Here is a 27,784-nt window from a genome sequence, read left to right as displayed (position 1 = left end):
CTGGAAACCTGGCACTGACTGCTGTCTTTGTCTGGGTCTCTCTCTCTCTCTCTCTCTCTCTCTCTCTCTCTCTCTCTCTCTCTCTCTCTCTCTCTCTCTCTCTCTCTCTCCCCATTTCACAAGTTCAACATGTATAAAAATAGCCGATCTACAAGCTCACTATGCGTCGCATCGCGGCGCATTGAGAGTTTGTAGATCGACTATTTTCAAATGTAAACAGGGCTGAAGTGGTTCATGCATGTTTGTTTTGTAATAATAATCAAAATCTGCAAAGTAACTAGTAACTAAAGTTGTCAAATAATTATAGTCGAGTAAAAGTACAATATTTGCCTCTGAGATCTAGTGGAGTAGAAGCAAAAGTATTGAAAATGGGAAATACTCCAGTAAAGTAAAAAATCCTCAAAAGTGTAAGTACAGAACTTGAGTAAATGTACTTAGTTACTTTACACCACTGCTCTCTCTCTCTCTCTCTCTCTCTCGCTCACTCTCTGCTATTGCTACTCTCCAGGCAGTGCCACTCTATAGGCTTGGCCCTCGATCAGGGACGTGTTCTGAATATCACATGCGGCGGCTACATTCTAATTCCCACAGCTGAGTCTTATGCAAAAACAACGCTGCGCGCCAAGCTCCATTTATATTAACGCTTATACGTTTGAAGACGGGAAGCTCGCGGACAGGGCAGTGCGCTGGTAGCAGCACTAAGAGAGCATCCTCTGAACAAATCTATTCATTCCGGTCCTCGCTTGATCTAACTTGTCAGTAATATGAAGCGCCTGTTACTTGATTGTATTGTATTTACTATTACTTTTTAATTAATTTATTAGTTACAATTAAGTTAATTTAATTAATGTTAATTAACTTAACTAATTAATTACAATTAAGTTAATTTATTAGTTACAATTACTGTAAGATTATAAGTTACTTGTTGTTGTACTTGAAAATAACTGTTGTCTTTTAGAGCAGTGGTTCCCAAACTAGGGTCTGCCCCCCCCCCTAGGCCTTGTCTGTTTGGAGGTAGTCCACCATTTTAAATGTCAAAACAAAAAATCATAACTTGCATTTTTTTTGCATTGTCAAAAATATTGAAAACATAGTCTGAATTTTCCAAAAGTCGCATCGTGAGGCGCTTGTAGATCAGCTGTTTTTGCTATTTGTGGTAAGAGAAGTATATAAGGCTTAAGTGGTTCATATGTTTGAAAAACACAAGAGTGTGTGTGTGTGTGTGTGTGTGTGTGTGTGTGTGTGTGTGTGTGTGTGTGTGTGTGTGTGTGTGTGTGTGTGTGTGTGTGTGTGTGTCAGCTTGTGTCAGATGTAAGAAGGGGGGGCTCCAAGGAAAAAAGGTTGCGGGAACTCACTGTTTTCGAGCATGCCGCACAGATATTATGGCACTGATCTTATATTTATGATGGTGTATTTATGTTGACCGGCGGTGATTCTACAATAGAAGAGTAGGATAATGGTACCAAAGCAAAGCATCTGTGAGATATTTATCGTGTGGTTCAAGGGAGAGGATTCTGGGCTTTAGAGATTCAGGATTGATGTGGAGTGCGGTCCACGTGTCCCGCCCCGCCGCGGTTTGATGTGGACTCAAATTCATTCCGTTGCATTTGATGTGGGAGGGTGGCGTGGATCATCTGGTGTCCTCGTCAATGTCTGCTCGACTCCCTGTTTGCCTCTCGGATTTATGGGACACGCCGCCCACAGGATGCATGGCCAATTGTCTGCCTGATTTATTCTCCACCACAGACCCAGGACTTCTCTTCTATAGCGCGGGGCCGCCTTTAGAACCCGGGGTCACACTGTGGATAATATGATTAGCAAGGAAACCTGTTGAGCCTCACCTTCACTGGCCACTGCGGTGATTTAAAGGAGTAGTTCACCCCCAAAGAATTCTTATTTTCTATCAATTACACACCCCATGAAGCCTTGAATACATGGAGATTTTTAGTTTTTTGTTGCATTCCTAAGCCAATCATTTGATGACCGGCGGAGTCTCCGGTAGGTTCCTAAGTCGAATTATTGGAATGTGACAAAACAAAATAATCTCCATGAATTCAAGGCTTTATGTGGTGTGTAATTGGTAGAAAATACGTATTTCTTTTGGGTGAACTACTCCTTTAAAACCCATTAAGACCTGAGGACCCGATTCTACAAATGCCTTCTGAATCAGTAGTTCTCACACTTTCAAGATTAAAAACAAATATCAGATGTACAAGCTCGCAGCGCGGTACAAAGCGACGCGCTGTGAGCTTTTAGATCTGCTATTTTTTTATTCGCCAACGCAAAAAATGACAGATGTTTTTGTCGCATTCCTAAGCCAATAATTTGATGACCAGAGGACCGGTAGGCAGCGAAACCACTCATCCGGTCATCAAATTATTGGCTTAGGAATGTGACAAAAAACAAAAAATATCCATGAATTCAAGTCTCCATTAGGTGACTAATTGATAGGAAAAAAAAAACATTTTGGGGGTGAACTATCCCTTTAAGCTGCATCATGGCATACGGAGTGTATTTTAAACATTTTCATATCAAAGCCAGGTTTGTTTGAGCAGCACCAAAGCCCCTTTTCTGCAACGCCCTACGATGCATTCATATTATGGTAACACATTCACTCTAGGGAGCTTCCTAATGTATACACAGTCTTCTTCCGTTGGCCGTGACTGGTGTCGCACACTGAAAATCTACAAGCTTATAGATCTGCTATTTTCAGTGCACGATTAAGTATACAGTAAATCCAGCACTTCTAGCTCCGGCAGTTGCAAGGCCATGTGCCTTGCACAATGGCACCTCACTGGTAATAAACAGAGGTAAGGTTATAATCATGACAGTCTTGACAGCCAGACAGCCACTTGACTACACCACAAAAAAAAAGGGGGGGGGGAGTCTCTTTTCAAAGGCTCATTGTGGTTTAGAGCTGTGGTGCATAAGGTCTTCTTTGAGCCTCTTTGTTTGTGCGCGTGTGTGTGTGTTATTTTAATCGTGCTCCGCCTGAAACGCTTTCTAAGAAACACAGCTGAGGAGAAAGCAGTGTTTTGTAGACTGTTCCGTGTTCAGAGGGAGCCGTGTGTTTTGAGAGCCTCAGTTAAACAGCCATGCTAGGGGACCAGTCACACTGACCCTACTGTGTCAGACGTGTGTTCTCTGAATGCTGCTGTGTGCTCACCGGGAGGAGGGATTTCCACTCAGTTACCATATTAAGAGGACGGGGCGGGGGAAGAAAACAGGGGTATATGCCTGCAAACTCATGTTGACGGAGTGCACGCACACCAACACTGACACACGTGTGTGTGCGCACACTCGCGCGTTTGTATTACTGTACTTGTGAGGACATCAACATTTTGTGGTGATTTATGAATGCCATTTCAATTTGTTTTGTGTGACATTTTTTACCTTAAAGGGCAAGAACACTTTGGTAGAGGTTTGGGTTGTGTATTTACCTTGCCATGATGTCACTCCAAAGGTGGACAAGAAATAAAACATTATTGCTCCATTGATTAAAAAATGATATTTCAAAATATGCTCCTCATTGACGTACATTGTACGCTGAAACAGCTCTCAAAGTCACTCTTTAAGCACATAAACGAGCTGATTCAGACAATATAGAACATCACCAAACAGTTTGTTTTTTAATAAAAATGTTAACTTCCTGTTGGTTTTACTATTTAAAGATACGGATCCACGGATCCAGTCCGGGGTTTCATCCTAATAAAAATGGCAAAATAAATACAAATACATATCATTTTATGGTCCTCACAATTCTCAAATTCTACTATACTTATAGTAAGTAGTATAGTAATATAAGTACACACACGCACACATGCACATTTACTCTACATAAGTGGTTCCCAAACTTTTTAGCTCAAGCTTGTTTTTTTAAGGAATTCTTTTGAAAAACGTTTGAATATTTTTGTAATGTATGAAAAACTGATTTATTTGGATTATTTTTTAAAATCTTTTGAAATAATAATAATTAAAAGCAAAATGTAGGAAACAAAAAATAAAGGGGTATTTATTTACCCGCGTCCCATAAAAATGTGTCCGCAGCCCCAAGATGGGTCCTGACCACACAAAAGATCCACACAAACGCACACATGATGCACAGAGACGTAACACAGGGTATCAGAGTGCTGCTCCCCGAACAATGACATGCTACTGCCCAGGATGTCTGTCACTTCCTGTGTTTCTGACGTTGCTGTGGAAACTAAATGTAATATTGAACCCCCCCCCCCCCCCCCCCCCCTCTCCCTCTCTATCTCTCCCTCTCTGAAGAGAAAAGCCAGTCCATAAGGCAGAGCCAGGTCCCGCCGTCCACAACTCTGGCTGCGGCCGCCAGACTGTCAGCCATGATCCACGGCAAGGACCATGTGTACACCAACACCATGCTAGTAGACCAGGTGAGTTGAACGCCAAACAGAACACCATGCTGGTAGACCAGGTGAGTTGAACGCCAAACAGAACACCATGCTAGTAGACCAGGTGAGTTGAACGCTAAACCCAACGCCATGCTGACCAGGTGAAAACAGTCTTGCGTTGCTTAAGAGGGTGACTCATATCAACTTGTCATCATCACGTCATGAGAAACATATATCATTCAGTAATATATTACAATTTAATATTAATATTACAACAGTATTGTGCTGTTGATAGAATATATTACATTGATTTTAGCAAAACAGGTGATTGGGATCTGTTAACCACGTACGATGAATAGTGCAAACAGCTGATTGTAGATGGGCTATTTTCGGACTTTCCCAAAAATAGGGACTCCGGGGTTGAAAGTGGTTCAAATAGTTTAATTCAAAGAGGAATCAGGCGGTAGAGGAATTCAGTGTAGCGAGTCGTGTCTCTCTCTACTGTACCTGAGTGTTGGCTTTGCCCCTGCAGGTCGACAATGTGGATACAAGGTACCACACCGCAGGAGAGGAGGAGGAGGCAGGCCTCACGCCCCACCTGGGTAGCCCATGCTGGGACTCGGTCGCAGGGACTCCCCCCGACGTAGCCAGATGCCTTCAAAACCGACACGCGTCCCCGTGCCAAAATGGGGAGAGGGTGGTCCGAGGCTCCGCTGCTGCTGGTCCTCCAGACGAAACGTCCCCTCATTTCTCCCCCTCCTCCTCCTCCTCTCCCCTGGCTTCCTCCTCGTCCTTTCCTTCCTCCCCGCTGGCCTCCGCTTTCCGGCTTTTCGAGGGAGCACAGAGGACCCAGACGTGCGCGTCCTCCTCGCCTGGCTTCAGTCACAGAGGAACCGGTCTGCAAGAGGTCGCCCAAAGTCTCAGGTAGGACGCCGAGAACGCATCTCTGTCATTTTGGATTACTTTGGCTATTCAAAAATAGCAGATATACAAGCTATGAGCTTATAGATTTGCTATTTTTGAAAAAAAGTGTGTGCAAATCTTTGAATGTGTATATATTTTTAAGCGAACATTTGTAACTCAAATCTTTGCTTCTGGGGGTCCCTGGAACAAAATATTTTACAATTGTTTAAAAAATATATAATAATATTAATTGGTGTCTCGTGGCAAAAATAGATGATCTACAAGCTCACAACGCAGCACATTGTGAGCTTGTAGATGTGCTATGCTATTTGCACTATTTCTGAAAATGTTTGAAGGTTTTTGCCTATAATGACATGCCCAAAATAGGGACGCCAGGTTGAAAGTGGTTATGTGCCTCATCCTTACCGTTAAGTTCAGTATTTTAGGACCATTCGGTAAAGCGCATCAAAAGAGTAAATAGGGAACATCTCAGCCTTATTTTGTTGATGGGTCAAAGGAACGTGCACATTAAAACCATTAGCTCAAAACTGTGTGATTTATCATTTGGCCCTAGAAAATGATGAATAAATGTCTGTAGCTAAGCAACATTAAGTAGACCAAATATTTTCCCTTGGACAAAACATTGTTTTGACATTCAGTGTAGTTGGTTGTGATCGCAGAGAATGGGCTGCAAGTCACAGGAAGCCGGACAACAACTGACAAATTTTCCGAATTCAATAGACAACATGTTTTGAAGTTTGTCCGCAAATTCCTTTGAGTTTCATCAGCGCCTTTGGAGCACTGCTGTGAACTTTGTTATTGACGTCACAGCTTCCTACAATGAAGTATAAACCAGGATTAATCATGTACCAAATAGTATAAGGACTTGTGTGTCTGTGTGTGTGTGTATGTGTGTGTGTGTGTATAGTCCCAGTCTGGAGTGTGACAGCGGAGAAGAGGACATACTGGCTCATTCGTACCCCTCTTCATCTCCGAAGCAGCAGTCTGTCCTCCTCTCCAGCTCAGGAGAGGAGAGAGACTCGTTTGACACGTCACCGGACTTCAACCGCACGCTCTCCGACAGCACACACAGCTCTACCAAGGTACCTTTCTGCATAACACTGTATACATGTATTTGCACAGTTTACACCGTTTTATCGGCACAGCTTTTTGTTTTACTGCCGAGCATGTTTACCTCAAGATTCAGCCACGGTGGAATGCTATACAACGTAATAAATTAGAACAACAGCCTGCCGCCGTCTCGGCGGGAGAGTGCCACATTTGTCACGTTGTTAGACGGCAGTATTAAAGGAGGAGGAGGTCTCTGTCTGAATGGTTTCCAACCTCCACAAGCAAATATATCATCATTGTTCATCTGCAGAGCAGTCCACTGTTAGGGGCGGTGTGGTGCTAAGTGCCTTGCTCAAGGGCACACCATGATAGTGCCGCTCCATTTCTAGCACCAACAGCCGGTCTCACAGTCAAGCAGTTTGCAGAGTATTTGTCTTGGAGAGTGATTCCACAGCCTGTTCAGGTCCATTTAATGGACTTCACGTTGACATTGGATCTGCCAGCCCATTAATACCAGTGTATTTCACCAATCCTACAAGCCACTATGTTATTGCATTGAGCTGGTAAACTTTCCACTTCTGGTCTCTCATCATTAATGGCTTTTACAGGTTCTGGAAGCTATTATATGCCAGAATATAAATTGTTAGTTTTAAGGTTAGGAATGTGCTTTAATTTGAATAAACATAATGGAGAATGCTTGAATTTGTTTGATTATGAAGGTAATACTTTTTTTGTCATTGTGACATTCATTCACAAAACATACCTTAGTCCTATAGTGCAGAAAAGTGCTTGTAGTGTTCTTGAATTTGCGTTTCAATAATATTTTTTACAACCTCTGTTGTTTGCCACTTTGGATGTATCGGCACACCCACAGTAACTTCATCAGTGTTAATTCAACTCTTGAGAGTTTAAAGATTGACCCAAATCACAATGAATTCCTCAGGCCCATGAGGGTCCCTTTGGCTCCTTTTCACACTCTCAGAGTTGAATTAACACTGAGGATTTTTCTGTGTCCTGATCTAATCTGTCACCCGTTCCTCTGCAGAAGACGGAGGAAGCAGAGGTTCGTCATCGTTCCTACTCCTATTCGTCCCCCAAGGCCAAACCGTCACGGCCCTTGTTAAACCGAGACCCTGCCATCTCTGACCTCTCAGAAGGTGAGCCCTGTGACCCCTGAGCTCTCCTTCCCCAGAGATGTGTGTGCCACATGTCTCAAGGAAGAAAGACCAGACAGGTGTCATAAATCATTCACGGCTTAAGTTCAATAACGTGTGTGTGTGTGCGCGCGCTTGCGTGTGTGCAGTGGTGGGAAGTAACTTAGTACATGTACTCAAGTACTGTACTTAAGTACAATTTTGAGGTATTTTTTTACTTTACTGGAGTATTTCCAATTTTCAGTACTTCAACTTCTACACCACTACATCTCAGAGGCAAATGTTGTACTTTTTACTCCACTACAATTATTTAAAAACATTACTAGTTAATTTGTAGATTTCGATTATTATTACAAAACATAGGTTAACCACTTCAGCCCTATTTAAACTTTGGCTATTTGAAATTAGCCGATCTATAAGCTCACAACATGTCGCGGTGCGACGTGTTGTGAGCTTGTAGATCTGCTATTTTCAGAATATTTCAAAATGATTTTATATTGATGCCAATACTTTTGTACTTACCCGGACCTTACTACGTAACAGAGCATTTCTACCTTGCAGTATTGATACTTTTACTTAAGCAAAACATTTGAGTACTTTTTCCACCACTGTGTCTCTGGGTGTATATGTATGTACGCACACACACACATTGTACGCCATAACCTGCCCTCAGTGAGGTCATCATTTGCCCTGTGTGTAGATGGCGCGTTCAGCAGCGGCCGTTCTCTTCTCCAAGCTCTGTCTCTGTCTAAATCTCTCTCTCGCCTCAACCAAGTTAGTAAGTAAAGTACAGCGTCGAAACGGCAACCAAGGAGCACTTGGTTTGTCAGCGAATTGTCTCCCAGATCACAGTGTGTCATGTGGCTGTTGTTATTAATGATCTGTGGGCGCTAATCGGTGATGGTTACTCTGAATGCTTGAGCCCGATTTATATTTTGTCGTACGACAGTGTCCCGCCGTTGTACGATGGAGTATAGGCATTCGTTTTTGAGTGGAAGTTAATGTGCAAGTTAATGTTTGAGTCCATGGCATATAGTCTGAATGTACTGCAGACTCCAAAAGAGTGTTTCTCTGAAGCTCCATGCTAAATATATTTAAGCATTTTTTATGTTGAAAATGTAATATTAAGTGATGTAATTAGGACATAGGGCTGCATAAAAAGCAAATTATATTTCAACCAATCAAAGCTTTTTATAAGCGATTAAATCAATCAGTTCAATTACTTATACAACCCTAGATGTAATGTCTTGCAAGAAGAGGCCTGAATTGAGTACAGTATTGGATGTGTATCCAGAAGCTTTGGAGAAATGCCCTTTCTGGAATTGGAATAAATACAGTGACTTTCTGGAGGATTGCTGTGTTTCTCCCAGATAGCGGTGTTGGGCTTGTGTCGTGGAGGAATCAGTATTTTGGTTTGCCTGTTGCCTTCTTCATTACCCTTCTTTACTTTCATCTGTCTTTTCTTTTTCCTGCGTGCTTCCTGTCTGTACAGGGCTCTACTGGACCAGGGGCTGGGCCACAGGGGTTCTAATATTTAACTTAGCTTCTCTGCAGGTTTTCTATTTTTTTTATTGCTTCTTTGCAGGAAGAAAAAAATCTGATTTAATTGGGGATGGCAGTTTTGATAAACCCCATAATTAGTTTTCATGGCTCTTTTCATCTTGTGCGATATAAAATATTGATAGCAGCAGTTGTGATGGTTCACCTGCCTTGTGTTGTGTCCGCATTGCAGAGCAGAGAGCGTTCAGCCTGACCGAGACCCCCAGAGAGAAGAGGTAAGACCAGTCATATCTGTACACAAGTTTAACTATCGATTATGTTCTTGGCGACTATTCTATCAAAAGCTTTTTTACTCCAAAAATCTTGGAAGCGTGTTTTTTGAAATATTTTTGATTAAAGATTTATATATCAAGTTGGCAAAGTTCATTAGCAATTGTTTTTGACTAAATTGATTTGTCTGATTATTGTATACTTTGTTGTACAACGTTGTCATGCAAAAATAGCAGATCTACAAGCTCAGAATGCATCGCATGCAGATCTGCTATTTTTGAAAGATTTGAGGGGGGGAAAGTTTCAATCCCACTCCCCGAATCAATTCTTTCATTAAAATTGATTTGATTTTGTTTTGATCCCTTGAAGTAGGGACTTGTCAGTTCACAAGCTCTGTAAAGATTCACTCCACACCGGGCTGCAGTTACTCGGGAACAGGCGTTCTCTCTGTTCAGGCACCTAGCGCGGGCCAGCGGTTCGGGCTTGGCTCGGATGTGCGCACATGTGTTTTTGTGTGCATTTCTGTGCCTTGAGTCTCCAGTCTTGAACCTGTGGTTGGGGTCTTGGCTGAAGCAGGATGTGACATACTTCCTGTTCCAAGGCCTGGAGGCCAGAATATGCTCTGATTGCAACCTCAAAATAACCCAGAGCAAACACAGATTCAGGGGTTTCCTGGACTGCAGGCCTCAGAGAAGGCTAGCTCACTTTCAGACTCTATCGGTCATAGTCGATTTACAGTACGTGTGTGGTACACAGACAAATGGTCAGTGTTAATTTAACTCTGAGAGGGTGCGGGTCCATTTGGTTCCGTTTGCACCCTGTCAGCGTTAGCCGTGTTTCAGAGAAATAAGGCGTGTAGACCAATGTGTAGACCAATTGTCTTCTCTCAGCAGTTATTTCATAACCCCACCTGGTTTAATTTCCCTACATGCTGACAATTAATATTCAACTCATGGGTTTTACCTCATTTAACTGTCGTCATCATCATCATCATCAATTCATCATGCTCTAATATTTCATAATGGCTCATTTGCTGTAAAACATGCATTGCTAACAGAGGAAATATCATATTAGAGCTTATTACATCATTACATGATAAGATCAGGCATTCTCATATTAAATCATGTTAATTTTAATAGCCCATATCGAGATCAGTAGCCCATAGACTTGATTATAGCTACAGTATCATACTTCCCCTCACGATATCAACAGGCCTCCGTTAGAACAAATGAAATAATGAAAAAAAACGAAATAACTTGACAAGAATAACATTTGCTAATATAATATAAACAGTATTTAGAACAAACATGATCTGCTGTCAGCTTCATGTACAAAACACTATTTCCCTTGCAGTTCCATCATTAGGAAATTGCTGTTTTGTGCCTCACAAAAGATTTGTACACAGTAAAATCCTCAGTGTTAATTCATCCAGTGCCAAACCCTGAGAGTATACAAATGTAACCAAGTGGACCCTTTCGGGTCCTTTTTATTACATTTGTACAGTCTTCAGAGCTAAATGAACACAATATTTACAGTATTTTGACATCATTTTACAGCGTAGCCACACAAACACATACTATGTCGCCTATTAATTTGACTGGGTAGACGAGGGACAATCTTCTGGTGTGGTGACTTTTTAGCCAACAACATGTGTCGTGTCCAATCAGGGCCCTGGGTTTCCGTAAGAGGGCCCAGTCAGCAGAGGAGGAGAGCGGCAGCGCGTCACTCCAACACCTCACCCTCACTGAGTTCCTCAAAGAGTATGTTGTTCACCAGATCTGGCCTCAATGCCATGCATGTGTATATAGACCGAGCTGACATGTACATAACCCATTCTAACCCCCCCCCCTTCCTCGTGGTAGAAATCACACATCCACTCAAACTTGTACGGTTTCTTAAAGAAAAATTACACTTTTGGTAGAGGATTGGGTTGTGTAGTGACCTTGCCATGGTGTGGCAACTTCAGATATTGGTAAGATATGTTCAATAGTTGCTCCGTTGATTAGAAATAGTCTCCTCATTGACTTAAATGGTGAAACAGGTCTAAAAATAGGTAATGTTATGAAACCCGACATAGTATTTATTTTTTATGTAAGAATGTCAGCTACCTGTACCTGATTTTACTATTTGAAGACCGGGATCTGCAGATCCAGCCCGGATCTTCTCCCTAATTCAAACATGAAGTTTACCTTTTATAAAAACAAAAGAAAAACCACTGTGTTGGGTATTGTAATATTACTTATTGGCAGAATCTGCTTTCTTTGTTTATGTGCTAAAATAGTGATTTCACCTTCTACAGTAAGTCAATGACAATTTTGCAATATAAATTTCGAATCAACGAAGCAACTATTGACAACAGCTCGCCGATATTTGTAGTTACATAATGGCAAGGTAACTACACAAGCCAAACCTCTACCAAACAGCTTTCTTTGGTCTGTTAAGTTTCAGTGAGTGGACACTTAACAGGCTACCCTGAGGTTGACTCTGCTGCATGTTGGCACTGCATTTCTCTCTTGTTCTCCTCACATACAGTAAAAACCACTTGAACCCTGGTGTCTCTATTTTGGGAAAATCCAAAATCTTCAAAATGTTTCAAAAAAGATTCATACCCCCCACCCCCCCTAAAATAGTTAAAATAGATGATCTACAAGCTCTAAAATAGTGAAAATAGATGATCTACAAGCTCACAACGCGTTGAGCTTGTAGTACGGCTATTTCCGCTATTTGATGTACGGTGAAGTCTGTATAGGGCTTAACCACTTAAATTCTATAAACTACCCAAGGGGTCTATACTTGGCCGTGTCCTTTTTTCCCCCTTCCACTATATCTCTTAGTTGTGTTGAGACAGATTGTGTGAGTTTGTAAATCTGCTAATCTAACCGAATGTTCCCTTATTATGCCCATAATTGGGAACTCCTGGGTTCAGGTGGTTAAGTGGTTAACTCTTTATTATGGTCTTGGCCTTTCACCTGGAATGTCTACTAGTGTACCTAACATACTGTAACTGCTGTGAATAGCTGACATATTATTAATTGCATCTTTGCCAAGGTTGTCCTATAAATAACAGAACAAAACCCCTTAGTGACTGTCAGTTGAGAACTTCCAAGCATGCCAAGCATGTTCCTAAGAGTAATGGAGGTGGAGACCAGGGGTTCTGGAAGACTGGGAGTCTGGACATTCTTCTGTCGCAGCACAACACCAACATCCCCCAATTGTTTTAACTTTTCTCAGCATGTTTATGATAATAGTAAGGTGATTATCGTTATGAAGTGTTTTCATATTTGGCAGGGAAAGCTGCATACCGTAGGGATGAAGTGCCCGAGATGTGCTGGCTGTTGACTGTAATGTTCCCAATCGAAACAGGATCGAGGATGAGGAGTGGGATAAATACATAATTCCCACCAAGGCAGAGTCTGAGAAGTACAAAGTGAGTCGCACCTTCAGCTTCCTCAAGAGCAGGATGTCAAGTACACGCAACAAAACCAAGGTGAGGCGCTGCCAAAAGAATCATTTCCTCTGGTGGAAAATATGATTCCTGCCATTATAGGCAGGCGATCGTGCATCAGTTAAGCGTAATTTAAAAATGCTCTGAGAGTGGAGCTCAGCTTATAAAAGTTGGAATTGAAATGCTTCCCAAACTGGCATTGTAAAAAAGGTTTGCCAATGTCCTCTCTCTCTCAGACAGGCTTGGTCAGAATTCCTGTGCGGGGCAGCCATTGTCTGAGCATGGTGCCTTTTATTTGGGGAGTGCGGAGAAGAAAAAAATCCCCCATGTCTCAGATCTTAGCAACGGGGCACAGTGAAAATATCCTCTTACATAATCCAGCGGACCCCCAACGCAGCGCGAGGAACCAAAACACATTCCATAGTATACTTCCCGTGTTATAAACATGTGGTTGAACGGGCACTCGCACGCGTATGCGCTCGCATGCACACACTTACACGTGCACTCTTAGCTTCCTTGTAAAGTTTGATAAGAAAATAAACAATACCCCCACCCCAGGCGCACACACAAAAAAGGAATACCCCCATAGCATCCCCCTAAAAAAACAACAGCAGCAGTCATCCCTGTGGACTTTAAAAAGTAAACAGACATAAGTCCACTCAGAGTTCTCTGTATGCGTCCTCTAGCTCCACTTCAACAGACATGCTAGCATGGACATGACTGCTATATGCCTGTCTCTGCCTGCTTTTCACACTCATGTAATTGCCTCATTTGTACTTTGGTTACAGTTTCACAGTGTCATGGTGTTAAATATAATAAGATGTATTGTTCGGTTGACCAGCGAGATTTAACGTCTACTGTACAATTTTGCTTCCCAGGTGAAGGGGAAAGAGGTGAAAGAAAAGCCAGGAACTACTAACGGACACCAGTTTGTTCCTGTATCTCCGTCTGGGCCCTCTCTCTGTGTTGTCTGTGACAAGCCTGTTCCTGTCAAAGAATTGCTGCAGTGCTCCAGTGAGTTTGAAGTCATTACCATCATTACACGCCAGTACACTACACAGTCAAAATTCTGAGTGTTAAATTAACTCTGAAAGTTTGCACATGGTCCCATAAATGAACTCTCAGGATACATTTCAGCACATTCAGTTATGACCAGTGTTGCCATGTGCGCTTATTATACGCGACTTTGGGCTTGTTTTTCTGTAAAGTAGCTTGTAACAAACACAACAGGCTGTGTTGGAGGGTGGGAATCCCGTAGGCGAGGGCGAACTCATTGCACTAGCATATCCTCAAACCGATCTCCAAGAATTTAGTATACATTGCAAAAAAGTGGTCATTCCGTGCATAGATAACTGGAAAACCCGAAAATCCGTGCATAGCCGCCTCGCATCTCCCCCATTGTGACTAAACCATTTCGGAGGCGCGCAGTCTCAAGGGAACTGTCGCCACGTAAGGGACCACCGAGCGAGCTAAAGCGAGCGAGCGAGTTGCCGTCCCGAACATTGCGACGTTCCCTTGAGTCTAATCAGCGCCGTTTGAGTTATATACCGATAGGCACAGAATCGTACATTTTGTTGTGGGGACTGCTCTGCTTCCGTTTTTTCCGGGTTGCAACTGGTTACGCCCACCGTGGGACTCGCTGTACACATGCACGGATTTTCGGGGTTTCTAGGCGACTATGCACGGAATGACGTGCACTGGATCCGTGCAATGTATACTAAATTCTTGGAGATCAGGCTGGTATCCTACAAGTCTAGTGGGCACCAATCACCAAATCTCTTCTTCAAAAATAGCGAATGTACAAGTTCACAACTCGCATCGCATTGCGTTGCGTTCAGCTTGCCTTGTACATCTGCTATTCTCGCCCAATGTTCGCCCCCAGAATAAGGCGCTATATGGTTGACGTGGTTAAAAAGTCTGGGTTTACCAAATATCGGCATTGCGGTTATGTTGTTGATGATTAGAGGCTAAATAGGATCTTCTCTTCCTTCCTCCTCAGACTGTTCTCAGAGTGTCCATAAGGGCTGTCGGGAGTTGGCTGCTGCCTGTGCAAAGGTAACCCATCAGGGATGGGTTATTGATTTGACTTCAAATCAGTAAACTTTTGCTTCGATTATTAGTAATTAAGCATTATTTAAAAACAGATAATAGCATATCTACAAGCTCACAACGCGTCACATTGCAACATGTTGTGAACTTATTGATCGGCTATATTTGTATGGCACCATTGTACAACGAAGTATAATACAGGGTGAAGTGGCTAACTAATTGACTAATAGAGTTAGTCGATTATACAAAATCTATTGTATTAACCTACATGAGCAGGACTACATCAATTATTGATTCTAAACTGGGTTTTGATATATTTTGGACTGGTGTAACTTCCCAGCCATACCCCATTAGTCTCAGAAACATCTCCTTTCACCTCCAGCAACCGCAAAGAAATTTGGCCTGCGGTCTATCCATGAGACAAATCTCCTGTTGGTCGAATCCGAGCAATTATATGAAAACACAACTTGGATGTGTGTCACTTTCAAAAGACCAAACAGAGTCATAAATCGCATCTGTTGGAGTTGATAATGTGATTATGTGTGCCCTCAGAAGCCTCCGGAGAAGAATGTGTTGATGACAAAAAGCAAGGCCTCAACTCTCCCACAGGGTGAGTTACACATTACTGCTCTCTCTCTCTCTCTCTCTCTCTCTCTCTCTCTCTCTCTCTCTCTCTCTCTCTCTCTCTCTCTCTCTCTCTCTGTCTCTCCTCTCCTCTCTCGTCTCCTCTCCTGTAGAGCGAGTTAGACATTGCTCCTCTCCTCCCCCATCTGTCCGTACCCTCTGTCTCGCTGTTAAAATGTTACTTTTTAAACCTGCTCAGTGGGAGGTCCGGGACTGTGCACATACACGCACCTACTGTTTTTTTGCTTTGTGTGCAGCAGCGCAGAGGTTGGGCAGTTTAACCGAATAAGCAATTGTGTGTCATTTTCATTTCATAATGTGAGTGTTCCAGTCTTCTGAGTGTTTAGATTTCTGACACGCGTGTCATGGTCACAGGAGGTCATCTGGTTTCCTGGCTTGTGTGACCTGGCTTCCCGCACAATGTTTCCACAAGTCGTTATGAAATAATGAAACAAACACAGACATCCCAACAGCCTCACAATAGTAACAGTAGCAATGCCACAGTAGCATAAACATAGTACTTCAACATTAAAAAGACAGGAGTGTTTTTATTTATTTATTTTTTACTAGAATGGGAACGTCAACACAGACTGACTCCCAGTGGTGTAAAGTAACTAAGTACATTTACTCAAGTACTACACTTGATGTACTACTATCAAGTACAATCTGCAACTAGTTAGTTAGTAGAGTTTGATTATTATTACAAAACATACATTAACCACTTCAGCCCTATATACAGCCATTTGAAAATAGCAGATCTACAAGCTCACAATGCGTCGCATCACGCCACATTGTGAGCTTATAGATATATTATTTCTACATTGCAGTATTGATACTATTACTCAAGTAAAAAATGTGAGTGCTTTTTCCACCACTGCTGACTCCTTCCTCTTCTTCCCTCCAGGCTCCATGAAAGACAGCGGTCCATCCCCTGTCTCCTCTTCACCATCCTCCTCTTCCTCTTTCCCCGTGATGACCTCTAGAGAGAAGAGAGACGCCATAGCCTCCCTCACCAAGAGCCCCTCCATTTCCATAGATGGCAGGTAGGTTGACAATAAATCGTTGACAAATACACTCACCCACACACATACACCAAGGCAATAAAACAATCTATTCATAATCTATCCTTCTTTTGGGTATGTTATTATAGGCGACATTTAAACAAAAATGTCACCCAAAAAAAGCTGAGCTTTTAGTCACAATTTTTGCCCGAAACCGCTTTGCGGCGAAGTATGACATTGCACTTAAGTGGTTAATCAGTTTGTTAACTTTTTTTTGTCGAAAAGCAACCGGAAACGAATGCTGTATAAGCCCTAGAAGCATACCCTACTACTTTATCATCCATTTTAAAATTAATGGGACCATAATTTACAAAAAACGCATATCATAGTAATTAGGGGTGTGCCGATATATCGTACCGCGATATATCGCGATACGTTTTCGTGACGATATGTATCGTTTTGGGGGAAAAAAATATCGTTTTGGAAAAAAAAGGGTGACAACATGTTGTTTTTTTTTCGGGTCAGGTGTCACACTATTGCCCTATTTGGATTCAAAACGGCTATTGTAGCTGAAAAGCTACAAGTTTGCATGTCTTTGCAATAATGCAAAAACAGAATTATTTGTTTGCATTTGCTTTTTTTCTCCCCCATATATTTTCATAATAAAAAAAGTGCGTATCGTATCGAAATCGTATCGAAGTTGTGAGCCAAATATCGTATTGTATCGTTTGGTGAAATTAGTGTATCGGCACACCCCTAATAGTAATTGAAAGAAAACTTTAAACTAGCGACTAAAAGCATAAAGTATTTAATGACAATGATAAGGTAATAAAATCAAGTGTAAAGTCCGGTCAAATTCCCATTGTAATCAATGGTGTGGTCATTCTTCTGCAGACATCAGGGGGGAAATAGTTGCACCTTCTAGAAGTTCTAGGTCATTAATAAGAACTGCAGTGCTGAAAAGCACTTCCTTATTGGCTTCATCCTTTGCTGCCTGGTTCAGATCCATTCTAATAGCTTTTGTCACTCTCTGCAGACGAATGAGCGATGTGGCGGGGGTGGACGGTGAGAGTGGCGTGAACGCCTGGGGCAGCAGCTCTTTGACTGAAGACGGAACACAGATCACAGCTACGCCCCCTTCTGTCGACCCTCCCAACACTCCAGAGGGTGACCATTTTGCAATCATATTTTAATTACAGGGATTCTCAAACTATTTTACTCTCAAGGACCCCCAAATGAATATGCATTTGGCCGCGGACCCCTATCAGAACATGTTTTGTGCCAGGGACCCCCATACAAGATTTCTGTTGTTGAAAAATATTCACAAATATAAATTATTTTCCAAGATATTTTGATAATGGCCGGTGTATATAGGTTTAAAGTGGTTACATTTTGATGCTATATTAACACATTTTGCCGGGGATCCCCGGGAACCCCCTCAAGGACCCCTGGGGGTCCCCAGACAGCCTACTTTGAGAACCACTGTCTTGATAATCACCGGACAGTAACTGCATAATGAGTTTGTGTTCTTAGCGATGCCATCAGTATTTCTATTCATTAATTGTGACTCTTTAAACACGGCAGAAGCGGTCGACGTCCCCCTGCTGTGCGAACTGTCGGCCGTCCCGCTGGGACTGGAGGCGGAGTCCTGGAGTCTGGCCGTCAGCCCAGAGTTCTGTAGGCAACACGACAAACACACCGTCAAACGACAAGATGTCATTTATGGTGAGAGACCACGCTATGTAGGATACGTTATTTGTGGGTTCCCCAATGAAAACTAGTTTTAAAGAACAAATACCATGACATTCTTTTTAAAACTTTTTATTTTTATATTAACTAGTCCATACCCGCCATTTCCACCCACCGTCCATCCGGGCTATGGGACTGCAACCACGACTACGGATCCCATGGCCTGTGAGGACTCTTCACAAAAACAAATAAACAGCTTCAATTTGGGAAAAGTGAAGAATTGGCCAATATATGCCAATGGTGGTCAATGCCCATGTGCAAACAGATCAATTGGTCAACCCACTGAGGAGAAAAATGCCGATCAGACAGACAGAATGACAGACAGAGGTTTCTTAAATTTATAGTAGGATTTTATATAATCATTAAAGTCTTAGGGTTAAGGCAATACCCTCACGGCCCACCGGCTTGGGAACCGCTGCTCTATTCCTTCCATTCTAAGATATTGATCAGGATCTTTTGAGCAGGCGACGTTGTGTGTGTCGTTGTAGACGCGTACATTTGTGCCACTGCATCAACGTTTGTTATAATCCAGTGGCACTGTGGATGGGATTTGGAAACAGTGCTGTCATCTATTTATAGAAGAACTCCCATAATTGAATCACTATGTCCCAGTATAAACACATTCTGCTTTCATTTATTTTATACGTCCCCATGTATATAGAACCACTGCCATGATCAATTTCTGTTGCCCCTATACAGTATACCGTTGCTGTCGGGAAGAAACCTCATATCTCCATATTTCAACTTTTTGTATATTTTCGTAAATGAATGCCCTACTTTATCATACAAGTGTTGCACAAAAGTAGAGAAAATAGCAATGTGATGCGTTGTTAGCTTGTAGATCTGCTATTTTCTTTTTAAATAGTAATGCCAAATCACCCTGTCGTGAATTATTTCTCAATAATGACTGGTGACCCGTCAGTCATCCTGCTTATTACTTATTTTCTATCAATTACTCACCCCATGAAGCCTTGAATTCATGGAGATTTCTTTGTTTTTGTCGCTTCCTAGGCCAATAATTTAATGACCGACGGAACCGGTCATCAGAGAGGCAGTAGGAGACACAAATGACCTGCATTTGAGTCCCCTACCGGAGACTCCACCGTTCATCAAATTATTGGCTTAGGAATGCGACAAAAACAAAAAAGATCCCCATGAATTCAAGGCTTCATGGGGTGAGTAATTGATAGAAAATAAGTAATTATTTGGGTGAACTATTCCTTTAACCTTAAACCCCAGAATCCTTATCCCCACAATAACAGAAAATACACCAGTATAGAGCCCTGAGGGACTCCGGTCAACCATATGGGGTTTAAGTGGTTAAGTACAATTAGGTAAATGTACTTAGTTCCTTTCCACCACTGGTGGCAGAGCTGGTGGTACTGTGGGGAGTGGATTTGGAAACACTGCTGTCATATATTTATAGAAGAACTCTCATCATTTAATCTCTATGTCGCTCTATAAACAATAACTGCTTCTTTATTCCTATGTGCACTCAGTGGCCACTTTAATAATAACAATAAGGTACACCCAGTTCATTAACGCAAACAACCTCAACTCCACAGAGAGTGATGTGGCTGCAACTCAGATAAAGTGATGTCTGCAGAAAGGACCAAAGGTTCCTCACTTACATTTCCACCAACATCAGAATGAGCAGGCGACGTGATCTAAGTGACTTTGAATATGGTATGATTGTTGGTGCTAGGGAGCCACCCTCCCATACTGCACTGGTTCTCATGTGGGGTCCGGGGACCCTCAGTTGTACTTGAGGGGGTTCCAGAGGTTCCCCAGCGAAATGACTGATAGTTATATAAATAAAGCAACACTTTTGTAATAATTGAAATAACTAGAGGGTGGCAAAGAAAGTGCCCGATTTCAAAAATAGCCATTCTACAAGCTGGCAAGTTGTGAGCTCTGCTATTTTTGAAAAAAAAGAAAACATTAAAAATATATAATTTGACCTGTAATCACATGCTCAGAATAGGGAGGCCGATTTTAATACTGAATGTATGGTTGCATTCAGAGGTGGAGGAAATATGACCTAAAAGACCAGAATTTTGAGTTTAAATGCAAAGCTAAAGGTTGACAATGGGCCATGTGCATAACTGTAGTTCCCCCTCTCCAGAAGGTGGCATATAAACATTTCCAGTTCCGGTTCCATATTTGAACAGGAAACACACAACACCAGTTCAAATCTGCTGCTGAGCCAAATAAATGAAGCTATGAGAAACTGACCCAGAACAGGACATTGTTTATGCCACCTTCTGGAAAAGGGAACCTACAGTCAGTGGTGAAAGACGATCTCAAATGTTTTACTTAAAGGCATTGTAGGGAGTTCAGACATACTGTAATCAAAGAAAAAAACTGTTGTCAAACACCGCCCCTTCAGCAGTTCTTTTCCCCGACCACCAGGGGGTGACGCAGGGGGGGGGGGTTTTAAATGAGTCATGCCCAAAATAGGTTGCCTTATGCGGATACAATTCGCGGAAATGCCCGACCCTACGGTTCTCTGAATTTATATTTTTAAATAGGCTCTTTCATGATAAATTGACCACATATATGAAGCTAAACAACTAAATTCTATCCAAACGATTTTTTAAAAGTAAATTATGTGCCTCAAAAAAGAAGTTTGAGAGCGTTTTAAAACCGAAAGTAAAAAGTTGATACGGGCACGGACGCGCACGGACACGCACATGCGTGCGTTAATTTACGACCCGGACATAAACAACATGAACATAAACAGAAGGGAAAATACGGATTTCAGACAGAGGACTGTGTTTCAATGAAGGAAAACACCCCAGCATCATTATATAGTGGCTGATAGAGGGGAAAAAATGCAAAAAATATATATATAAATATTTTTTAATTTTAGGCTTAATGTTCCCTACAATGCCTTTAAGTAAAAGTATCAATACTGCAATGTAGAAATACTCTGTTACAAGTAAAAGTCCGGAATTCAAAATGTATTTGAGTAAAAGTACAAAAGTATTGCTATCAAAATGTAAAAGTAGAAAGTACTTATTATGCAGCATGTCCCATTTCACAGGGTTTCAAATAATATATAAAAAGTACAGTACTTGAGTAAATGTACTTGGTTACTTTACACCACTGGAACCATCACATGACACCCCTGCATGTGTGTGTGCAGAGCTGATGCAGACGGAGCTCCACCACATCCAGACGCTGAGCGTCATGTCCGAGGTGTTCAGGAGAGGCATGCTGGAGGAGGTGCAGCTGGACTGGGACTGCGTGGCCAGGATCTTCCCCTGCCTGGACCCCCTGCTGCTCTTCCACAGGAACCTCTTCGCGGCGCTGCAGGACCGCCGGCAGGCCGCGGCGCAGCCAGAGAACCCGCGCAATTACATCGCCCAGCGCATCGGAGACATCCTGTTGCAGCAGGTGGGCGGGGCGTGGTGGTGGTGCACACGCGGCATCGATTGCGTGCATAAACATACGTATTGCACACACAAAGACTTTGTATGCCCTATACCAGGGGGGCCCCCTACCTGGGGTCAGTGGACCCCCCATTCGCTGGGGGTCCGTGACGACCTGCCTCATGGAAATGCTATTCATTTAATTTGATAATGTGGCCCTCCCAAAGGCTCCCAAGTGTAGAGTGGAGTCACAGAGATACAAATTGTATCAAAATGGGACTGTGTGACCTAATGCTCATCAAACTGGTGGTACTTGATATTAAAAACGGTTATATTGATTCGCCCTTGTGCTCCTAAATACTATTTATTTTAATTTCATTTATTTTTAGTCGCAAATGTGAGTGAAATGGTCACATTGTCGAGCCATGGGCCTATACACACCAAGACACAGATGCACGCACACACACACACCCACCCACCCACCCACCCACACACACACACACACACACACACACACACACACACACACACACACACACACACACACACACACACACACACACACACACACACACACACACACACACACACACACAGATGCACACACACACACACTCACTCACTCACTCACTCACTGTCTGCCTCAGTTCTCAGATGAAAGCGCTGAGAAGATGAAGCAGGTGTATGGAGAGTTCTGCAGCCACCACACTGAGGCGGTCAACGTCTTCAAGGAGCTGCAGCAACAGAACAAGAAGCTCCAGGTGTTTGTCAAAGTAAGTAGGGCTTCAACCATACATTATTCTCCTAGCGATTGTTGTATCCATTACTTTTTTGAATGATAGAGAAGTGCTTTTTACAGTTTGTGTATATCACCAAATCAATTAACTAATAGTTCATTGCAAGCGTTAAGAGCTTGTAGATTGTCTATTTTCACTATTGTTTACTTTTTGCGTATAATGACATACCATTATATTATTAAATGATCAATGTTTTTTTTTATAATCAATTAAATAGATTAGTTTGATTAACTGTTGCACCCCTAAAAGTAAGCTTCCTCTCTTGTTAAGTTGTTGCCCTTTTCTTCCCTCTCAGCAGACAGCATTTCGTGCCATGCTGTGCCATGTTAATCACTGTTGTGAAGACATCAAATGTTTATTGTCTGGAGACTAGTGTTCATGTGCTGGTAGTTGTGTGACATTTTGGCTTGATGTATGTATACCTTTTCTTTTGCAAGTGGTGTCGTGTGCAGAAATTAGCCGGCCTAAGCTCACAACGTGTCACGCTGCTACTGCGTTGTGAGCTTGTACAATGGCTATTTTCTGCACACGATACCTGCGCTCAGCGAAATGTAAATAACGCTTTTCTCCCTCTCTCCATTGTTTGTCACAGCAACAGAGCAACAACTCTCTGGTCAGACGGAGGGAGGTGCCAGAGTTTATCCTGCTAGTCACTCAGCGCATCACCAAATACCCAGTACTGCTTGAGAGGATATTACAGTATACTCCCAGTAGGTGTCACTGTACTAACTTACAGTATAAATGTGAAGTGTGTGGGCACTATAACATTTCTATTATCCTTCCACTGGTGGAAATACAATAACTTGTGCTCTCGTTAAGAATGTGATTTATATAACATGTTATTTAGTCAGATGCTAGTTTCATTGTTTATCCGGTATCCTACAGTTTCAAATGTACAGTTATATTATATAGATAGCTTGCTTTTTTTGTGAGAGATGCTAGGTTCACTGATAGTATACTAATTTCTTTTCTGCACTCTATGTGCTTTTTTTTTTTTTTTAAGATATTGTTTTGGGGCTTTTTCTGCCTTTATTGATAGGATAGTAGGCTGACAGGAAATGGGGAGAGAGATGGGGGGGATGACATACAGCAAAGGTCGCCGGGATCGGGAGTCAAACCCGCGACACGCTGTCAAGCTGGATTACCAGCATATATGGTATGCGCCTGGACCGCTAGGCCAGCGGACGCCCCTCTATGTGCTTTTTTACCTTGTTTATGGACTAGAGCAGTGGTTCTCAAAGTGGATTCTAAGGACTCTCTGTGTTCATTTAGGGGGTTCTAAATTGACCCTTACAAGTATGTAACTGTCAGAGTTAAGGCCGGGGAGACCTTGAACTCTAAAGGTTTGCGAACCAACTAAAGTTCATGCTTACTTCGATCTCGCACTCGTAAGTGGCCCTGGATAGGATCGTCTGCTAAAATGCCTAAATTGCAAATTGTGATTATAATGATAATTGTAACATTGCAGAGGGCAGCCAGGAGCACTGTGACTTGTCACAGGCCCTGGCACAGATCCGTGACGTCATCGCGGCGGTGGACCTGAGTGTCAGCGAGTACGAGAGGGGACAGGAGCTGCAGGAGGTGCTGGCGCGGCTGGAGAACAAGAGCCTGGCCAAGCTGAAGAACGGCAAGGTGTTCCGCAAGCAGGACCTGCGGAGCCCTCACAGGGTCCTGCAGCACAAGGGCCTGGTCTACTGGAAGACGGCCACAGGCAGACTGAAAGGTGTGTGTGTGTATTGCTTTTAAAACCCATTAAGACCTGGGGCCGATTCTACAAATTCATTCTAAACCAGTTGTAGAAACGTATATAATTATGAATTACTGTTTTTCTAGTCCTGGAAAAGTATGGAAATGTGGGTGAAAGTCTTGAAAAGGTCTGTACTAGGCCAGTACGGGAACAAATGTTTTGTAGCTTTTGTAAGGGAATTCAAAGACATTTAGAAGACGCAGTATGTCTAATAGAAACCTTTCTGCATTTCTGCCCTCACTCTTCTTTCAGACACCTTGGCTCTGCTGCTCACTGATGTCTTGGTTTTCCTGCAAGAGAAAGACCAGCGCTTCGTATTTGCTGCTGTGGTATGTCTTAGGCCGGAGAAAAAACGGGCTGTCTTACGATCACAATCGATTCCCTTTCACAATGTCCCTCTGCGGAAGGAAGTGTTCTGGGGTTTATCATTCAGTCTTTCCAGCGTGTGTGCAAGTATTTTTTCTTTTGGTTTAATTTACTTACTTGAGGTTTTATCATCCAACTCTTTCAGGACCAGAAGCCTCCCGTCATCCCACTGCAGAAACTGATCGTTAGAGAGGTAGCCAATGAGGAGAGAGGGATGTTCCTCATCTCAGCCTCCGCTGTGGGACCAGAGATGTACGAAGTGCACACGTCCACCAGGGAGGAGAGGAACGCATGGATGAGACACATACGACAAGCTGTAGAGAGGTGTGTGTGTGTGTGTGTGTGTGTGTGTGTGTGTGTGTGTGTGTGTGTGTGTGTGTGTGTGTGTGTGTGTGTGTGTGTGTGTGTGTGTGTGTGTGTGTGTGTGTGTGTGTGTTTTGATTTTGACAGCAAATTTTGATTTAGTTTTAATCTTAGTCTTTCGAATAGTCATGTTTTAGTCATATGAAATATTTTAGTTTTTGTCTAGTTTTAGTCGACTAAATATCCTAAGATTATAAACTAAATCTACAGTCGCCTTGATGGCGTCAGAATGGCTGATTTTACACTTGGTTGCATGGTGAAAATAGCCGATCTACAAGCTCACAACGCGTCACGCTGCAACGCGTTGTGACTGTGAGCTTGTAGATCTGTTATTTTCAGAGCGGAACCAAACATAAAATGACTTGTCTTTTAGTTTTACTGGATCTCTTCTCCACTAGTCCCTCCCTAACATTTAAGTCTAGTTTTTATTTGTTGATGAAATTGTCAGTATATTTAGTGGTAGTTTTAGTCATCGTAGCTTAGTTTTTATTTTGTTTGTCTGTGAAAAAAGGTAGTCATATAGTCGACGAAACACACTGGTGGGTGGGTGTGTGTGTATTATTACTGTACTTGTGAAGGCCAAATAGCAGAATCTGAGCAATAGAATTGCCGTCTCTCTTTCCTGGTCCTCACAACAGAAACGGTTGAAACGGCACAGATCTACATTGTGAGATTGTAGATCTGCTGTTTTCGACTTTAAATGGCAAGAAATTGTCAAAAAAGCATTCATAAAATTCCTTCAAATGTTGATGTCCTGAGAAGTATAGTACTACAAATGTGTGTGTGTGCGTGCGCATACGTGTGTGTGTGCGTGCGTGTGTGTGTGTGTGTGACACCAGCATATGAAGTGCATGTACTGTACGTATGTGTTAGTCTATATGTGACCCTGTGTAATGTCTTGTGTGTGTGTGTGTGTGTGTGTGTGTGTGTGTGTGTGTGTGTGTGTGTGTGTGACAGTTGTCCTGAGGAGGAGGAGAGGATTGCAGAGACAGAAGAAGCCAGACGGGTAGCAGAGCTCAAAGTCCAGAAGATACACAAGTTCCAAGGTCATTAACCGCTTAAACCCTATTTTCTAAAATGATGTGTTATGCTTCCATTTGGCTTTTACAAAATTCCAATTTCTGAAAATAAAACAACAAATCATTCAGTTCTCGCCCTGATGAACACCTTAAATGATAGTTCACCCCCAAAATGACATTTTTTCTATGGATTAGTCACCCCATGGAGACTTGAAAAAAGTCATTTTGGGGGTGAACTATCCCTTTAACTGGTTGAAACATGTTGGCAATTTTTATATTTTTATATATTAATAAAATATGTTTTAACTTTACTTCCTCTCCTCCACATTTTTTGAGTGCTCGGATCTCCCCTTTTTAAGTCTACATTCCCGCTGATCCTAGAAGCGCCTAAAATACAGTTTTGAGACATTTTATCTCCTGTGAGCACCCGGTTGGCCTCTGTGTTTTTTCTCAACATAGTTCTTTGTGAGTTTATGTAATAGTGAAATGCAGCAGATTGTAAAATTGTATTTATTTCCCCCCGATAAAAAACATGGAATGTCATATTTCAGTCATCTGAAATGTTTTAGTTTTTGTCTAGTTTTAGTTGACTAAATATCATAAGATTTTAGTCGACTAAATCTACAGTTGGTTTAGTCAACTATATATATTTTTTGGCAGTCCTTGATGGTGTCGTTATGTCTGATTTATACTTGGCCTTGTGCCGAAAATAGCAGATCTACAAGCTCACAACGTGTCGCAGCTATTTTCGGAGCGAGACACGTGCGACGTGCACAACCAAGCATAAAATGATCATCGTAGCTTAGTTTATTTAGTTTTTGTTTAGTTTTCAAAAGGTAGTCGAGGAAACTTTTTCGTCATAGTTTTAGTCGACGAAATGAACACTGTTTTTCTTTGTTGGATGTGTTTGTGCAGAGTGTCTTCTGGGTCAGGACCAGCGTATCTGCAGCAGCCTGGAGGAGAAGCTGCAGCTGTATGCTGAGCTCACCCAGTTGAGCCTCCGCTCACCAGACTCTGTGACGCAGCAGCGCCAACTCCTGGTGACACCTGACAGTGACACTGAGGCACCGAGACAGGCAGCAACTCTCCTGACCGCTGCTCTGAGAGAGGGTGAGGAAGAGGCTGATTATGCTCTGCGGGTTTTTGTTGAGTTGTAAAATGCACATAACAGACAAGCGTACGTAAATACATACCACGGTCTAAGAAAAAAAAGAGTAAAGAAGTAATAATACTTAACAGATATACTGTAGTGTGTGTCAAAAGGCTTTTGTGGTAACAGCCTAACAGATGCTTGCTCTTCCTGCAGTGGAGAAGCTGATTTCCATTCTGCAGGCATGGGAGGACCGGTCTGTACAGAGCCAGAGCTCTCCTGTCCGAAGACCAGAGATCTGCAGCTACAACAGCCACGGCAGCATCCACGAGTCTCCATCTGAACGTCAGACATGATTCTACTACGTTCTACTATTACATTTTCACCACAATTCTGATATGTTTCGAGCCATTAACTCATTTAGTGCCACTCGACGTCTAAGACGTCCGTTGTATCATAAGCCCTGTGCCACTGGACGTCCAAAAAAAAGATATCCAAGATATCATGATTTGAAAATGTTCTGCTCCATTCACTTCTTGTTTAACTTCTTACTGAAAAAGACAGTATCTCGGCTCCTAAGCACTTTTTTTTTTACAATGAATTTTGTCTCTGGCACTCAGAGCCAGACAAATGGAACCGGGTTCCTTTGGTTCCATTTGGACACTCCCTGAGTTACAGACCTTAAAGGACCACTTCACCCATTTTCAACCTATCTTTCATATAATTGGTCCTCACTAATGCTCATTACAACACATGGCACCATTTTCTGTCGACTCACTCTGTGTCTCAGAGGTTGGCTGCGGATAGTTCAGAAACCGGGCTGCCAGTGACAACAGTGCAAGAAAAGGGTGAAGTGGTCCTTTAACTACTTGAACCCGGCATCCATATTCTGGCGGGAACATTAGCC

At 42.4% G+C, this 27,784-nt stretch overlaps 1 protein-coding gene across 1 annotated transcript in view; it reads left to right on the top strand.

Moving 5' to 3' along the window:
* The window catches only part of LOC311044362 (rho guanine nucleotide exchange factor 28-like), a 64,762-nt gene that overhangs the window by 28,726 nt on the left and 8,252 nt on the right, over positions 1–27,784 (top strand). The window contains exons 11-33 of the mRNA XM_084055865.1: positions 4,273–4,397; positions 4,888–5,279; positions 6,187–6,361; positions 7,375–7,486; positions 8,184–8,261; positions 9,216–9,258; positions 10,921–11,013; positions 12,617–12,740; positions 13,577–13,712; positions 14,698–14,753; positions 15,300–15,357; positions 16,276–16,414; positions 17,409–17,539; positions 17,957–18,097; positions 21,270–21,520; positions 22,143–22,268; positions 22,885–23,002; positions 23,761–24,015; positions 24,292–24,368; positions 24,551–24,729; positions 25,726–25,814; positions 26,703–26,897; positions 27,094–27,222. Coding sequence (XP_083911991.1) covers positions 4,273–4,397; positions 4,888–5,279; positions 6,187–6,361; positions 7,375–7,486; positions 8,184–8,261; positions 9,216–9,258; positions 10,921–11,013; positions 12,617–12,740; positions 13,577–13,712; positions 14,698–14,753; positions 15,300–15,357; positions 16,276–16,414; positions 17,409–17,539; positions 17,957–18,097; positions 21,270–21,520; positions 22,143–22,268; positions 22,885–23,002; positions 23,761–24,015; positions 24,292–24,368; positions 24,551–24,729; positions 25,726–25,814; positions 26,703–26,897; positions 27,094–27,222 — 3,222 coding nt within the window. The remainder of the gene's footprint in view (positions 1–4,272; positions 4,398–4,887; positions 5,280–6,186; positions 6,362–7,374; positions 7,487–8,183; positions 8,262–9,215; positions 9,259–10,920; positions 11,014–12,616; positions 12,741–13,576; positions 13,713–14,697; positions 14,754–15,299; positions 15,358–16,275; positions 16,415–17,408; positions 17,540–17,956; positions 18,098–21,269; positions 21,521–22,142; positions 22,269–22,884; positions 23,003–23,760; positions 24,016–24,291; positions 24,369–24,550; positions 24,730–25,725; positions 25,815–26,702; positions 26,898–27,093; positions 27,223–27,784) is intronic.

This window comes from Gymnoscopelus microlampas (genome assembly GCF_963454915.1).
Source record: "Gymnoscopelus microlampas genome assembly, chromosome: 4".
NCBI lineage: Eukaryota > Metazoa > Chordata > Actinopteri > Myctophiformes > Myctophidae > Gymnoscopelus > Gymnoscopelus microlampas.
The sequence above is the reverse complement of the archived record's forward strand: the minus strand, read 5'-3'. Positions and strand labels throughout refer to the sequence as shown.